Source organism: Salvia miltiorrhiza, chromosome 6, assembly GCF_028751815.1.
Source record: "Salvia miltiorrhiza cultivar Shanhuang (shh) chromosome 6, IMPLAD_Smil_shh, whole genome shotgun sequence".
Taxonomy (NCBI): Eukaryota; Viridiplantae; Streptophyta; class Magnoliopsida; order Lamiales; family Lamiaceae; genus Salvia; species Salvia miltiorrhiza.
In genome coordinates this window covers 45,405,753-45,424,051 of record NC_080392.1, presented here as the reverse complement: position 1 = coordinate 45,424,051, position 18,299 = coordinate 45,405,753, and the positions used below count along the sequence as shown (strand labels likewise).

At 30.4% G+C, this 18,299-nt stretch overlaps 1 protein-coding gene across 1 annotated transcript; it reads right to left on the bottom strand.

The window, feature by feature from the left end:
* Positions 1-13,858: 13,858 nt before the first annotated feature.
* LOC130990000 (auxin-responsive protein SAUR32-like) lies at positions 13,859-14,408 on the bottom strand. The gene has a single exon (XM_057914182.1). The coding sequence runs from the start codon at positions 14,299-14,301 to the stop codon at positions 13,981-13,983; it is 321 nt and encodes a 106-aa protein (XP_057770165.1). The 5' UTR covers positions 14,302-14,408; the 3' UTR covers positions 13,859-13,980.
* Between the last annotated feature and the right edge of the window lie 3,891 nt (positions 14,409-18,299).

Genomic DNA, 18,299 nt, shown 5'->3' with positions numbered 1-18,299 from the left:
ATTTAAAAGTATCAATGATCATTCAACACGGATCATATTTAACTAAATGGACCTTTATCATGTGAAGTAATCAAATATGATTAATTAGATTGTATTATTAGTTTATTAAAAATAATTTATAGTCATCCACAGAAATTAAACATGCTCGTAAGAACAAGAATTAATAGGATGAGTATTTTTTTCTCCATTTTGTAAATATGGGAATATATATATCTGATAGATAACTAGCTCAAACTAAAAGGCATTGGTGGTGAGTATCAAATCTTAATTTATTTATGTTTAATTTTATCAAGATTAATGCATGTGTCCATTAATTAAGTCAGATCACATGGTTAAACGGAGATAGCGACAAAACAAGCATGACAAATCATAAGAAGTCAATAACTTGATGGTTTCAAAAAACAAAAAAAAGAAGAAGAAGTCAATAATTTCATATCAACTTTTTCAATCAATTACCAAAGTCATTAATTAAAAAAATGAAAAAGGAAAAGTGAGTAGAGTTAGAGAGGGGTAAAAACACGATTTAAGCGGAATGGTTATTTCCGGGTTGGTGTGAGAGAAACAGTAGCGTTCCGCAAAACACGTCTTCTAGAAAGACGGCGATTTTGGAATGCGAAATCTGGGCGCTTCATCAAACCAATCCAACGGCTGCCCACCCTTTGACATGACACTCTGATTGTCGCTGTCAGCGCAACCCAAGCACGGCGTTCCTACCGAGCAAACACTATTATATATATTGGGAATTCAAAATTATATAAATAAATAAATATGCAAAATCAAGAAATTAAATACTCCATTCATCCTTGCAAAATACTCCCTCTCTCCATATTATAACATTCCAAAAAAATAATATACGCAAATTAAAAAAATATATTAGATAAAATAAACGAGGAACGAGATAAAGAGAATAATGAAAAAAGTAAGAGAAATACAAAGTAAATAAGAAAAGAGATGGAGAGTAGATAAAGTAATTTATTTTATTTTTGGGGTTGAGACATTATAAATGGGACGTCCCACGAAGGAAATTGAGACGTTATAAATGGGACGGAGGGAGGTTTGCATGAAAAAATTGCGGATATCATGAACTTTAAATTTAAGTATTAATTGTAGGATTCAAAATTAATTTAGAATTTTTATTTTAATGTTTTTATAATTTGAATTAATTTATTTTTTATTTTAATGTAATTTTAATTTTGAATTAGTGTAGCGTTAAATTTTACTAATTTAAATAAAATTTATGTTGTTAAATGTAATATTTTATTTAATTGAAAGCACATGAAAAATAAAGATAAAAAAAAATAAGAGTTCAAGTGAGAGAGCCCATTGTAAGGATTGGGCTCACAAATGGCGGAGACCATTTAAGAGCCCCTAGAAGGGCTCTTAGCTGCGAATACTCTAATTCTCTCACATTATCGATTTAATCAGATCATCTCATCTAATCAGATCATCTCAGAGGTCATGTTTGATTTCTTTTGTACTGTGGTTAATAATGGTTACGTATCTCATTCCAGCAAGCTAATTTATGAGGCTTAAATATGAATATGAATATGTATTTATCATAAATTAGCTTCAATTGTATGGGACAGTTTTGGTTGGGGCGAGGGTCATGCTAGCAATGATGTACTTTGTTAGTAAATGTGTTTTTTATTTTTATTTTCATACATTTTATCCTTCATTTGATTATGTGGAGGAAATTTTTCCTTTTTCTTTCAATATAATTTGCATTTTAAGAATAAAATATCGTCGTTCTAATATGAACGAAAAATTTAACTTTCATTTAAGTTTATATCTATTGTGCAAAGTAATTTCCAAGTAATTTCTTAAAGAAGTTGGTCCCCTGTAATTGGTTAAAACAAAACAAATACTCAAGAATGAATATCAACTTAATTGCCAAAGAAGACTAGCCTAAATGAACGTCAAAAGACTACTTATTGAAGAGCTCTTTAATTAGTCCAAGCTAAATGTGAGCATTGGTTGTAGTTCTATTTTGCTTGGATTTACTCTAGTTTGTATTAGTTGCGTTTGTATATAATCTAGTTTGTATATATTTTATTTATGCGAAGCATACCTTGTAGTTATATATTCAATTCATGGTTTCCTCAAAAAAGAAAAAAAAACATATTAAATTCATGGTATAGTAAGTATCTTGTATTTTGAGAAAAAAATGATATAGTAAACTATATGAAGTCTCCATTACAATTTCCTTTTCCTTGAGCATTCGAAACAAAGTACACCCATTTATAAATTTATTGTATGCATTTTTGACTTGGGTAGTCACCAATTATTTATCAATTTGTATGATTAATTACTACATATGTTCTGCTATTTAATCTCTAGCTAGAACACAAATATATACTCCAAAACAATTTGAAATACACCGAAAGGTACTCATATAACTATATTCCGAACAACTTTGGAAATATCATTTTCCAAAGATTCCAAATTTATAGTTGGAACAAAAAGGGTAAAAAGCTATGTACTTTCTTAGGCTAGATCTTGAAAATTAATATTTTATACAAGGTAGTGTACACTTCCAAAGCAACTTTTATGGCTATATATACATATATAAATAACCAATTTAAACGAACCACACTTGTAATCCACCAAATTAAGAAAAACTCTGGAATTAATTTATTTGATCAAAGACAAATGCAAGGGAAAAAGAAGATGAAGATGAAGATGAAGAAAGGGTGTGTGGCAGTGCTAGTTGGAGTTGATGAAACCAACATTGAAAGTGAATTTGAAAGATTCATCATCCCAATCTCATACTTACGCAATCCTCTATTTCAAAGCCTTCTTCATAAAGCTTCACAAATGTATGATTACCAAATCCAAGGTCCCTTAATTCTACCATGCTCTGTCCACGAATTTCTTCGTCTCATACAAAATCTAAATACCTAATTAATTATATATGTATATCATGTGGAAACAATTTTTTTAATTAATTTACTTCTATTGTTTAGAGCTATGTCGTAGTAACCATTTTAACTGATTTTCTTCATGTAATTTAGGTTCTATCATATTGATGTTTTCATCCTAGCTTGTATAAGTGATTTTGTACAGGACATTCTCATACTCGAAGTTTACATATATACTAGTTTTAGTTATCTTCCTTTTTCGACATGCCTAATTTCAAAATTATGTCTCTCACTAGAACATAATTATATATATTTATAAAAAGAGAAGTTATCTTGTATTAAGGGACTTATCTATACTATAATATAAAAAAGCCTTGGGCACAACATGTGGATTGCCTGTTAATTTTACTCTTATTACATGTTTTATTTTAAGGTTATTTTACGTATTATATATTTGTAAAAAATATATTAATTCATTAAATATTACACTAAATCTTTGTGATTATATCTATAGCTATTGATGAGGCTTATAAATAAATATATCTATCCAATAAATTGTATTTTGTAGAAGTAATGAATTAATAGATTTTCTATAAAAAAAATGTTGTAAGAGATAATAGAATTAAATAGATCAAATTGTTAATTGAAAAATTAAATATAATAAATATTATATTTATATATTTTTTATTTTATCAAATAAAATAATATTGATTATGTGTACAACGTACACTCTCTCTGCTAGTACCTCAAAAAGTATCTCACAACAAAATTAATTAACCTATATCTACATAGATTAATTACATAATTGAAAATATACTCTTAACACAATTAATTCCTAATGCACCATACATCAAATATATGTGTCATTCAACATACAACTTATACAACTGAAAATCTATATATATATAAAAGTAAAATAAATTCTATCCTACGTGGCGGCATATAATCACTCTATTTCAATTTTTCTCAATTCTCATCCATTCTTATATTTTTCAATATCTCTAATCAATCTCCACCTCTAATCAAACTCCATCTATTACTATCTTTATAAAAATCAATAATATATAAATCTATAAAAATCAATCAACACTACAAAAAAACGCGTAAATACCGACGAAAATTACCGACGGCGGCGCCGCCGCCGGCAATTACCGACTGCACGGCGGCGGCAAAAAATTACCGACGGCGACGGCATTTTTCCGCCGCTAATTACCGACGCCAAATGCTAATTACCGACGGCATTTGCCGTCGGTAATTAATTTTATTTTTTTTATTTTTTTTTCATTTTTTTTTCATTTATCATCTAATAAATTGATCAAAGATAAAAAATACAAAAACATTAAAATCAAATATATATTGAAATACAAGTGAAAATAAACATTGATTATTACTAATCTAAGATTCTTAGTAAGAATAAGAATCTTATAATTATAAATTAAGAATGTTAATTTGATTAGTGATTCACTCATCAATCATCACTAATACAAGATTATTACTAAGAATTCAAGATTCTTAGTAAGAATCTTATAATTATAACATAAGAATGTTAATTTGATTAGTGATTCACTCATCAATCATCACTAATCCAAGATTATTACTAAGAATTCAAGATTCTTAGTAATAATCTTATAATTATAACTTAAGAATGTTAATTTGATTAGTGATTCACTCATCAATCATCACTAATCCAAGATTATTACTAAGAATTCAAGATTCTTAGTAAGAATCTTATAATTATAACTTAAGAATGTTAATTTGATTAGTGATTCACTCATCAATCATCACTAATCCAAGATTATTACTAAGAATTCAAGATTCTTAGTAAGAATCTTATAATTATAACTTAAGAATGTTAATTTGATTAGTGATTCACTCATCAATCATCACTAATCCAAGATTATTACGAAGAATTCAAGATTCTTAGTAAGAATCTTATAATTATAACTTAAGAATGTTAATTTGATTAGTGATTCACTCATCAATCATCACTAATCCAAGATTATTACTAAGAATTCAAGATTCTTAGTAAGAATCTTATAATTATAACTTTAGAATGTTAATTTGATTAGTGATTCACTCATCAATCATCACTAATCCAAGATTATTACGAAGAATTCAAGATTCTTAGTAAGAATCTTATAATTATAACTTAAGAATGTTAATTTGATTAGTGATTCACTCATCAATCATCACTACTCTAATATTATTGCTAAGCATTCAAAATTGTTAGTGAGAAACTTATAATTATAACTTAATAATGTTAATTTGATTAGTGATTCACTCATCAATCAACACTAAGGTTATGAATGGTGTATAAACTAGATTGATAAAAAAAAAAATCGAAAATTAATAATAAATTAATTAATAAATATTTTTTCGACATAAAAATAAGACCGGAAACGAGCCCAATCCGTAATTAACAATATTTTTTGTATATCATCTCGACATATTCTAAGGTTATGAATATATATGATATTGTATATTGAAGTAGACTTTAAATGAATTAATAGATACTATATATATCAATAATACGAGTGTTCTGTACTGGTGACCATTCGAAAAGAACTTCAAGGTTAAGCGTGCTTGACTTAGAGCACAACTAAGATGGGTGACCGACTGGGAAGTTCGTCTAAATTATGCAATACTGTATAAATACCGAAATAAATTGTGGATATACAATAAAATAAATAAATAAAATAAATAAATAAAAAAATAAATTAAAAAATATTAACGAGGGCAAATGCCGTCGGTAATTACCGACGGCATTTTGCCCTCGGTAATAATTATTACAACTCCGGCGTGTGCGCCACCACCGTCCGGTGGAAATTACCGACGGTGATCTCGCCGCCGCTAATTACCGACGGCATTTGCCGTCGGTAATTTTCCGGCAACTCTCCGCCGTTCAACGGCGGTATTTAACGACGGAAATGCCGGCGGCTTCGCCGCCGTTAATTGCCGGCGGCGGTCGATCGCCGTCGGTAATGGCATTACCGACGAGCCGGTTAGCGACGGCGAGTTGCCGCCGGTAACGCCGCCGGTAGCCTTTATCACCGGCGGCCATGTCTTATTACCGACGGCAAAATGCCGTCGGTAATCGTGCGTTTTTTTGTAGTGCAATAGTATCACTTATACATAATATTTGTAAGTTACTCCAACGAATATAACATCAAGTTGTACAATTAATAACAATATAATTCTCCGATGAATTTTACATTAATATGCAGAATATATACATCAACTTATTCCAACGAATTTTAGATTCATATGCAGATCATATACATCAAAATACTAATTAGTTAACATCTGAGTTTCAATTACATATCCCAAGTTTAATTATTTTTTTTCAATAATCATTCATTCTTTTATTTTTAAAAATTTTAATTAATTTTCAATAAAAATAATTTATGAATATGTCTAAGATTTATAGTTTATAGTTTTGATTTAGATATTACATTGTTCTAATGACTTTTTTTAACGGATTTGCAGTTCACAGTGATCAAATAATCGCATTGGTTGAAATTGAGAAGTTGCTTATTGCTAATTTCACCAGTTTAACCAATTTTCTTGGCATGTCGTTATCAAATGGAACTTTCATATCTGATTCAGACAATCTACTGATATTAGAAGAGATGTCTTACAACATGGAAGAAATGAAAGAAGGCAACGTTAAACTATATGTCTATATCCCTCTTTGACAGATGAGCAAAGAATGATATATGAAAAAACATGGAAGAAATGAAAGAAGACAACGTTAAACTATATGTCTATATCCCTCTTTGACAAATGAACAAATAATGATTTATGAAAAAATAATGGTCGTGGTTGATAGTGGTGTAGGGAGGATTTTTCTTTCTATATGGATATAGCATCATTATTGTTGTCTAGGGCAGTACTACACACTCTAAATTCGGTATACCATTAGATTGCCACAAAGTGTAATTTTTTTATAGCTATTAATTTTGAAAATTAAAAAATGCAACTTTAATTTATTTTGAGTTCGTCCTCCATTTTAGAAAATAGAAAAAAATATTAAAATATAAAAATTACTAATTGTCTTTATGTATGTATGTATATGGTCAGAAACATCTGAGTTTCAATTACATATCCCAAGTTTAATTATTTTTTTTTCAATAATCATTCATTCTTTTTTTTTTCAAAAATTTAATTAATTTTTACTAAAAATAATTTATGAATATGTCTACGATTTATAGTTTATAGTTTTGATTTGGATATTATATTGTTCTAATGACTTTTTATTTAACAGATTTGTAGTTCACAGATGATCAAATAAAAAACTTAGCATTGGTTGAAATTGAGAAGTTGATTCTAATTTCACCAGTTTAACCAATTTTCCTAGCATGTCGTTATCAAACGAAACTGTCATATTTGATTAAGAGAATCTACTGATATTAGAAAAGATGTTTTACAATATGGAAGAAATGAAAAAAGACAACGTTAAACTATATGTCTATATCCTTCTTTGACAGATGAGCAAAGAATGATTTATGAAAAAATAATGATCGTGGTTGATAGTGGTGTAGGGAGGATTTTTCTTTCTATATGGATATGGTGGTATAGGAAAGACATATATTTGGAATACCTTATACTCGATCATACGTAGGAAGGGTAGTACTCCAGGTAGCTTCAAGTGGTATAGCATCAATAATGTTGTCTAGGGGCAGTAGTACACGCTCTAGATTCGGTATACCATTAGATTGCCACAAAGTGTAATTTTTTATAGCTATTAATTTTGAAAATTAAAAAAATGCAAGTTTATTTTGTTTTGAGTTCATCCTCCATTTTAGAAAATAGAAAAAAGTATTAAAATATAAAAATTACTAATTGTCTTTATGTATGTATGTATTTATGTGGTTAGAATGGTTGGTCTAATATATTTTTCTCATTAGCTAAAATTCGTTATTTTGCTATTTAAGGTTTGATTAATTGTCTTCTTCTATACAGAAAATGAATGAGTACATATTTGATAAAAGTACATTTTGATTTCAAATATACATATTACATATAATAATTTTCTCATAAGAAATAGGCAAATGCTTCTGGTTCGAATATAGAAGAAACCAAACAATTTACGGAATGGATACTTAAAATAGGTGACTGTACTGCCGGTCAAAATCTTGGTGATGGAGAATCTGTTGTGACATTATCAGAAGACATTCTTATACGTGATGCAACAAATCTTATTGCAGCTATAGTGGAAACACACATATCATGCATTTGACCTATAAATGTTTATGAATAAAGCTATCTTGGCTCCCACCAATGAGATGGTTGATACGATAAATGATGACGTCATGTCTTTAATGTCTATCAAAGAAAGGGTTTGCCTAAGTTAAAACAGCATTCGCAAATAAGATGGACAAGTGGACCTCGATGAACAGGTATTCTCGGATGAATATCTAAACACGATCAAGTGTTCACGATTGTCGACTCATGAAATTAAGAGGAATGCATAATCATGCTTTTTAGAATATTGATCCATCTAATGAGCTTTCCAATGACACTAGGCTAATAGTAACTAAACTTGGGGAACGTGTAATTGAAGGCAAATTCATTTCAAGAAAAAATGCGGGCAAATAGTTTCCTATAGCTGGAATGATTATTAGTCCATCAGATTTCACTAAATTTTCAATTCGGTTTTAGAGAAGACAATTCTCTGTGAGTGTTTGTTTTGCTATGAACATAAATAAAAATCAGGGACAATCTCTTTCATATGTAGGATTATATCTACCGAAATCTGTTTTTAGTCATGAACAACCCTACGTGTCAAATTTAATAATTTATTCAAACTTTGATAGTTTAAGTCATTAATGACTTTATTAATTTATTTATTTTTCTTATTTTTTTCAGTTGCTGGTTCCAACTACATGTATCTAATTTAAGTACGTTTCAAATAATTGTTTCTATTTCTCTTTTAATATCTTGTGGGTTGAAACTATGCTTACATATAAATTTCATAAAGACATTTAAATTAGATCAATTTCAAATAAATATTACGGTCTTTTACTTTAAAATAATTTTATTAAATTCTCTATTTTATTGAAAAGAAATTCATAAAACAAAAAATATAATATTAAATAATTTTATAAATTTATATTTTAATAGATCCCGTCGAAATTGGACGGGTCACTTACTAGTAGCACATCAAACGAGAAGCTTGTATTTTTAGGAAAATTCGAGGAATCATAAATCTACGTACATTTTGAAGAATCTTGTCCATTTTTCGACAAGGAATTTAACACGTACGACTTTGTCGTGTGCGTTTCGGTTGAATTCTCTTGTGTATAAACTACATGCGTCGTAATCTTAAACATATTTATCCTATATAGTACAATACAATAATGCTAAAAGATGAAGTTACATTTTTAAGAATCCAATATATATTTACGATAATAAAGAGGGATACTGCAATGAATATTAACAATGTCCAATAGTTTGTACGACTAATTGTCAACCGACAGAATCTATACATGCCCCCTAATAGGAATTAATTAGTGACATGACATTGACACGTATAAGAATTATAAAACATACTACTTTTGATAATTTGTTAAGACAATGATTTAATTTGCTCATAAAATTAATTAAACGCCTTAGGATTCTTGTTCCTAGCTATAAGTATTCTTAGTTTTCATCGAAGGAATAAATAAGAAATCAAGGAATCGATAGCTTCTAAGCTCATAGTAAGATTCTTGCAATACAAGTAAAATAAACTGATTAATATCAATTGGCGGCATTGATAAATACAATGCAAACACATTAATTTTGTAGCTATAAATAATTTCCTAGATTGGCAAACCTAATAACACAGAAAGAAAATCAAGCAAATTAGAAAGAAAAACATATACTATATTGAATTGAGAATGTTTTCTCCTGCAGTGATGAAGATGCAAAGAGGAAAAAACATGAAGATGAAGAAAGGTTGGTTGGCAGTGCAAGTGGGATTACCAAATGAGGATGAAAATCAAGATTTTTGTATGTTTGAAAAATTTGTGATCCCAATTTCATACTTACACAATCCTCTCTTCCAAACTCTTCTTCACACATCTTCTGAAGTATATCACTACCAAACTGCTGGTCCTCTTATGCTAGCCTGCTCCGTCCAGGATTTTCTTCGTCTTCGCCGCCGGATCCAAAACTTACATAATTAATATGTACATATTTACAAATTATTTATGTGCATAGATTGTATAATACATTATCTAGGTTCAATCTTCATTAGTTGGATAAGATATGTATTCGCTTCCAAGTAGTTGTAAATTTTCGACCACTTAATTGTTGGGAGTGATTCAAAATGAGAATGGAATTTGTTAGTATATCTTTTCTTTAATTCCTATATGGTCATGAAATATCAAAATATTTTGCATGTTTCGCTAGTTCTTTATAATGGGAACAATATGGTTAACAACAAATTAATACGATCAAAATATATACTCATATCATATATATGATTCAACAATTAATCTTCAAAATCTATTTAAACTGCTAATTTGGAAACATCCAGATGTTGAGATAAAGGTAGGGTGAAGATTGCCAGAAGATGAACTGTCCATGCCTTCTTTTTGATTTGTAAAGTTCATTTATTACGTCAAGTAAGTTGTGTTCTTATTTTTGGAGGAATTTTCCGAAGTTACATATATACCCTATATAATATAAAAATCTGTTAGTTGATTTTGGCTATAATGAAACAATTAATTCTAATTTCCAAGTTTTCTTGTACTATTTCACTACAACAATCCTATCAGATACCAACGGAATTTTTCGCCGGTATCGTTCAAAATTTCATTGTTAAAAAGAAGAATCAACTGCCCGATGCCCAACGTTCGACGCCGTAAATCATGTTTACCGCGACGAAATCACCGACCAATATGATGTCGGTAACCCTTAACGCCAACTACCGCGTCAGATGATTTCTCCAGCGGAATGTCTGGCGGTAATAACTACTAGTGATAATACAAAGAGAGGAACAAGTATATTATGTTGGATGCTTCATCAAAATAACTCACGACAACATGATCAAATTCCATTCGAGAACCTTGTTTTTAACTTTTACAAAGAAAAAAAGTTTATTTTTCTAAGGTGATCTAGCCCTAATTTTGTTTGGAAAAGTCAAAGAACATCAACATATAGGTATATAGAGGGAGAACAAGTACAATATTGGGTGCATCGTATAAACGATTCCTGTAATTAATTAATTTATTTAATACATTACAGTTTGGTAAAAAATGGTTATCACATAATAATATACTATTATATATATCATGATTCTTTCTAGGAAAACTCTATATACCTTTTGTGCTAGGGTTCATGACAAAATTCAGAAAGAGTTTTGGCAACGGTATATATTGTGGAAAATCTATCTTCATCGACTATGTCAAAAGTCTACAGATGCCATCACATACTAGTTGTAATTAATATATTATTTAACTAGAAGTTAAAGTAAATTTCGAATTAATGTAATAAACAAACAAAAATGAAAAGAGAGGACCTTTGCAATTAACGATACAGAATCACAAGATCTCTTTATTGTTTATAACTAGCTAGGTTTACACATAATTGAAACACTAAGTGAGTCATGCCAAAAATCTAAGTAGGTAGAATCTCTTGTTGCTAAGAATTCTTGTTATTGAGAGGAATATTAATAATCAAACAATTTAATCGATACCTTCTAGCTATTCTTCATTCTTGGTCAATGAGAGAGAGAGCTATATATATATATATATATATATATATAAGTAGTTCCTACATTTCTCATACCATTTATACACACAAACCAAACTATATAGCTCAATTAATAATGTTTTCTTCAAACGTGAAGATCCAAAGAGGAGAGAAGATGAAGGTGAAGAAAGGGTGGGTGGCAGTGCAAGTTGGAGATCAAAATCAAGATGATTGTACGTTTCAAAGATTTGTTATCCCAATCTCATATTTATACAACCCCCACTTTCAAAGCCTTCTTCATAAAGCATCCGAATTATACGACTATCGAACTAATGGCCCCCTAATGCTACCATGCTCCGTCGAGGAATTTCTTCGTCTTCAATGCCAGATACAAAATATTTAGCTATCTAATTTTTTTTTTTCCTTCTATTAATTGTTTGGCTAGCAAGCATCTATTAGTAGTCTATGGAGGTTGCAAAACACCATTATCCCATTGTAAATGTATCCTAGCTAGTTTCAAAATCCATTTTTTAAACATGGGAATGAACGATATTTCTTCTATAAAACGTAGTACTTCTAAATGACGAAAATGACAAATCGAGTACAATTTTTGTGGACCAAATGAGTATTAAATAGTGGTTGAATTTTCTTTTATATCCACTATTGATGATTCGTATATGTTAAAATTACTCATTTTCGTTGAACATTAGTTTTGCGCCAGTACGCGATGTACAAGGATTATTATTTTTGTAAAAAATAAATGTTAAACAAAATAAATTTTATATTTTTTATTTAATAATTATATAAAAAGTATCAATTTTTTTTATTAATTTAAATAAAAGTTATTGTGCAAAAAATTATTGGCATGTTTAAGTAAAGTAGCAGAGCTTGTTTCAGTTCATAGTGTTGGGCTGTAGTAGTGGACCGAAGTTTATATATAATTGAAGAAGCCCAAGCTTTGGTAAAACTCCCAAGTAGTTATCTTCTGATATTTTTGTCGGTGAAGCTTAAAGGTGATTCTATTCATGGCCACTATTTTAGTTTCTACAGTTTTTTATTTATAGCTATCTATCATACTATATTAAAGAAACACGTTTATGTAGATATAAATTCTATAAAAAAAAATTATATAGCTTCCAATTCAAAATTATGAGAACCACATGATGAAAAATATTATTATTTTTTCTTTAATATATTATGATTGAGATTATAAATATTTTCAGGTTACTATATACGATATATTTTGATAGATACTGCAAGTCATCTTAACAAGCCAGCTCCGTTAAACTGATCACACGGATTATGCGACCGTAACTGTAATTGACAATTTACACGAATGGTCACTATATGTTATTTCTCGGTAGCACTTCTTATTTCCCTAACTTTTAGACTTCTTCTTACTTCTACACCTATCTTTTACAATAATGGGTGGGAGTGCTATTTTTCGTGAGAAATGAAAATGCTACATAAATCAGTATATAGTTGCATTAGCTGATTGAAATGACGAATATGATATTCAATTAATTGATAAAATATCCACTTTCTCGAGATCAAACACATGTAAATTTTCGCCCACTTTTAAGTAAATAGAAATTAAAAATTTAACATTATTTTCATTTCTCATCATATTTTTCTATTCTTATTTAATTCTAGGAATAAATCAATATAATTAATGAACAAACGTATTTATTTAATATGGTGAAAATTTCATCCTATCAAAAATTTTAAGTTTTTAACTTGTACCAAAATACATGTTCATAAAAATTATTGACTTACGCATTCTCAGTTCTAACACATTTCATATATTCTCGAGTCAGGGGATGTTTTAGGACATTAACTTAGATTGATTTGAAAATTAGGACAATAACTTTCGGACTTGTAAAAATAGGACACTAATTATTTTTTAGAGTAAAATAGGACACTAATTAATAAGCGTCGTAAAAATAGGACATTTCTCAGCCGATAATTGGCTAAAAAATGTCCTGAGTGTCCTATTTTACTCTTAAAAAAAATTAGTGTCCTATTTTTACAAGTTCGAAAATTATTGTCTTAATTTTCAAATCAATCTAAATTACTGTCCTAAAAAACTCTCGAATTATATATATTCTCAACAGAATCTTCACAGTAAATTACGAATTTCTTTCATGGTTAACGTTGAAGCCAATCATAGAAAAAGATTCTTTAATTAGCAAGTATCCGATATGTGGACAAAATTCATCTCTAAGAAAAAATGAAACAAAACTATAATACACATATTTAGAGAGAAAAAGAGAAGAAATAAAAGAAAAATTTACCATCAGTTAACAGAGGAGTACTGAGTGTGTTGTGAATAATCTGAACTTTTTTGTCATTGATTTTCCACTATAAATACACAATGATCGGAGACGTTTCTCACTATAAAATGAAATTAAACTCCTTTTGTTGAGGGAGCAGATGGATCTAATTAACAAGAGTGAAACGATAAAGAAGGAGCCGGGAGCTGATGGCGGTGGCGATGGTGATGGTGGTGGTGGCTACCGGTGGATTCCTTCTCTATCCGCCACCGCAGATGCAGAAAATCCTCGACGGAGCAGGGCAGCATCAAGGGGCCGGCCGTGTTGTAGCCGTAGACCTCACGCGCCTTGTCTAGAAGCTTCTGAAAGAGCGGGTGGTATAGGTAGGAAATCGGAATCGAAAATCTCTGAAATCCGCCGTCTTCATCGTCTAATCCCACCTGCACCGCCAGCCAACCTTTCTTCACCTTCATCTTCCTATCCTCTTGCATGCTGTAACCTACCTAGCTACTAGAATTTTGATTTATCAAGTAAATTGAGTGTGTGTGTGTGTGTTTTTTTGCAGCCGAGTTCTATGGTTGGTGTGAGTGAGTGGATTTACAGGGAATATATAAAGGAGCGTGTGATGATGATGATATTTTTGTGGTATTAATTTAAGTATTATTTTTTATATTTATATATGTTTAGTAATAGTAAGATAATAATAAAAAAAATATTCTCGAAACGAAAAGAATAATAAAAAATAAAGATAGTGGGTGGGGGGTGGGGGTGGAGGGGGTTTGACAGCCGTACGCATACGGAATATAGTGATGAAGTCCAACAACGAGAGTCTTCCACTTTTCTTGTTATCTAGCTCGTCGATTCCTACGTGTGCTCTTTTTTTAATATTATCTCAAAGGTAAAAATTAAAATAGATTCACTACTAATAAGGTGAGAGTTGATCACCTACCTACTATGAATCTTTATCTTTATATATATAAAAATAAAGTAAATGTAATTTAATTCAATTACAAGGGTGTAATTGAAATTGGAGTGAAAATATATATATAAACCATGTTGATAAAACTACCGAAAATTAGCCTAAACAAAAAAAGAACTATCGAAAATTGTGATTAAGCAAAAAACTACCCAACTTTAATCTTAGTTTTTTTGTAAATTCAGTTTTAAATTTTAATTTCATTCTGTTTTTTTTTTCTCATTTTGTTGATAAAACATATTTTTCTCATTTTCATGAAATTATATTTTAGATAAAATATGCAATATATATACATCTTAAATAAAAGGTCATGAAATTACCTTTAATTTGATATATAGTATGTAGAAAAAAATATTTAAATGAGCAAGTTGTAATAATTTAAAGTTTTAACATATTTAAAGTTTATATTTAAGAAGAGATATTTTCCTTAAAATGAGGAACCGTATTTTAACTCTTTTAAGTTTTTTTAGAATTAATATTTTAAAATTTCAAATTACATATTTAAATTTTATTTATATTAAAAATATATTATTAATATTACATTATGTAATTATTATAAAATCATATCATATTATATATTACAATTATTTTAAGAAACACTAAGTAAATAATCTTATCCAACTAATTGAAAATTAAATTATTTTTAAAATTATAAATTACAATCTATGTACACGTACTTTCTCAAAGTCTCAGCCAATTAATTTTTTTATATAAATCTTTCTTAAAATTGTATACAATTAATTGTTTATATAAATCATTCTTAAACCATACTCCGCATAAAAATAGAAAAGTGGATATTTTTTACACCAAATTCATAATGTTACATAGCAAATTCAGACACAACTTATTTAATGCGATAAATCTGGTTCAATTTGTGTAACTATAGAAACTCACTATATAAGTGATACAATATCGATCTATATATAGACACATGTTATATTTATGTATAATTACATTGATAATATTAAAATATTAGATCACTTAGCAAAAACTGATTTTGGCATCGAATTTTAACTATATTAGTTAAATTATATTAATATTATAAAACATATATATGCAGATTTTGCGCGAGTCTAAATTCACGGCGCATAGCGCGGGAGATATACTAGTAAGTATAACGTGCCAATGATTCGATAATTTTAATTAAAAAGGAGAAATAACATATCTTGTTAGAATCAAACTTATTTATATTCTCTCTGTTCTAATAAAATCCACCTTTCTATATTTGTTTGACACACTATAAATGGCTCAAACTCAAAATAGATATGGCTCAGTTAAGCTCTGTTGGAAATTGGTTGTGAGTAACCAATGTTTAATAATTTTTCGAGTACCGAAAACATTTAATTTAGCAGAATTAAATGGGACAGGATCGATCTACGTTCCGAGTAGATGATCGTAGTATATTTATTTACTCAAAACCGATTTCCGGTGAGTGAGAAATAATTGTTTAAAGTTGGGTACTTGAAACATGGAGTTGTGGGAAAAGATAAGCATTAAATAATATTTAATACTTATCCCACATTGGAATGTGGATCACATTTATTACAGTATAAAAGCTATTACATCACAGGATGTAATAAAACTGTGTGCACACGTGACGGGTTGCACAGCCCACACGCGCGCGCCGCCGCCGCCGCCGCCCGCCCGGCCCGGCCCCGGCCCCGTCGCCCGGCCCCGTCGCCCGTCGCCCGGCCCCCGGCGCCCGGTCCCGTCACCCGACGCGCGGCCGTGGACTTGGATCTTGGCAATTGGTCTTTGGGTGGTCTTTGGGCTGGTCTTTGGGCCTACCCTAGGCCCACATCGACCCTTATCTTTTTGGACCAACGAAAACTTGGTTCGAAGGAGACGAGGCCCAACCCGGTTGGGCCTACGCGCACGCAGAAAGGAGACGAGGCCCAACCCGGTTGGGCCTACCCTAGATTAATGGCCAGGATTACATTTAGGCAGTTATTAATTCCTTTTTTATATTTTCTGAATAAGCTAAAAAAGCAATTAAATATTCGAAGAGGGGTGTATCTGTCAATTTTCTTATTCACTGAACTGTAATTCCTAAATTAACGTCGGAATTCTCTCTCCCTCCCCACGACTTCTGCAAACCCCACCTCCACTCAATTCAGAAAACCTACAATAGAGGCAAATTCATCTCTCTTCAATATATCAATGGTGAGGCCGTCGCCGTCGTCTGCCTCTACCGGCGTTGCTCCGCCTGATTGCAACGCTCCTCAGTCTTCTCTTCTCTCAATTTCTCGAACCCAAATCGCAAAATCGAGATGAATTGGTAATTGGTCGTCGCTCTTCCCTGCACTTTCGGTAATCGATATGAATTGGTAATTTCTCAAACCCCAATTTCTCCTCAGTCCGGCGCTTCCCTGCACTTTTGCCTACCGCCGCCGCGGTCTAAGATCGGTAATTGGTCGTCGCGCGCATCTGAAGGCGCCGCGGCGTGTCCGGATTTCATCCACTCATCGGTGCAGCCTCTGCCTGAAAACGGCGTGATGAAGGTTCTTCTCCGGCGAAAGTTGTTGTTTTTTGCCGTTAAGCGATTCCGCCCCCCTCCTTCTCCGGCGTGATGGATTGATGAAAGTTGTTGGTTTTCTGAATCATCTTCTTTAGTGGGCATTTTTCTTTCTTGCTTTTTCTGTGGTTTTCTGCAGATTTGCTTTTTTTGTTTCTTTTATTTTTTTCAATTGTTTATTTATAAATGTGGCACCACTGGTTGAACATATCATACGATCTGTGTTTTGTGATTTTTTCCCAAGAAATGCAAGCACATGCCCTGCCCAGAATAGTGATGCTAGAGGCGATGAGGCTTCTGGTTGGATGCCAAGTGAAAAAGATTTGGTTTTGCACGTTTCCTTAATTTTACTTGTTTTACTTATTCGGTTTATAACAAAGTGGTATTCGATGAATTTTCAATATTATTCACTATAATTTTAGTGAATTATGCAGTTAGCTTATGTGATGTTTTCGTCCATATTTACACATTTGTAGGCGATTGATTCCTTATTCACATAAATATGATGTTTATTCGGTAAATTTTGAACAATATTCAGATAAGACTTATTCATGAAAAATGCTACTTTATTCAACAAAATAGTTTCCTTATTCACAATTTATGAGTATCATATAAATTATTCAGAAAACTATTATCCTTATTCGCATAAATATGATTTTTATTCAGTACGTCATGAACAATATTCGAATACGATATATTCACGAATAACGTTACTTTATTCAACCAAATATTTTCTTTGCTCACAATTTATGAGTAACAGTTACGTTTTTCTGCAAATTAGTATCCATATTCGCAAAAATATAATTCTTATTTGGGTACGTTTTGAACAATATTCAAATACAATATAATTATTTATTATCACACAAAGAACCAAATTAATATGTACAGGTTTTGAAATAATGAAAAAAATAAAATGCTACATGAATTACTAATTTTATTTAAGCAATTAAGAGTTAAATTATGAATAATTAATTATTGGACTAATAAAAATATAAATT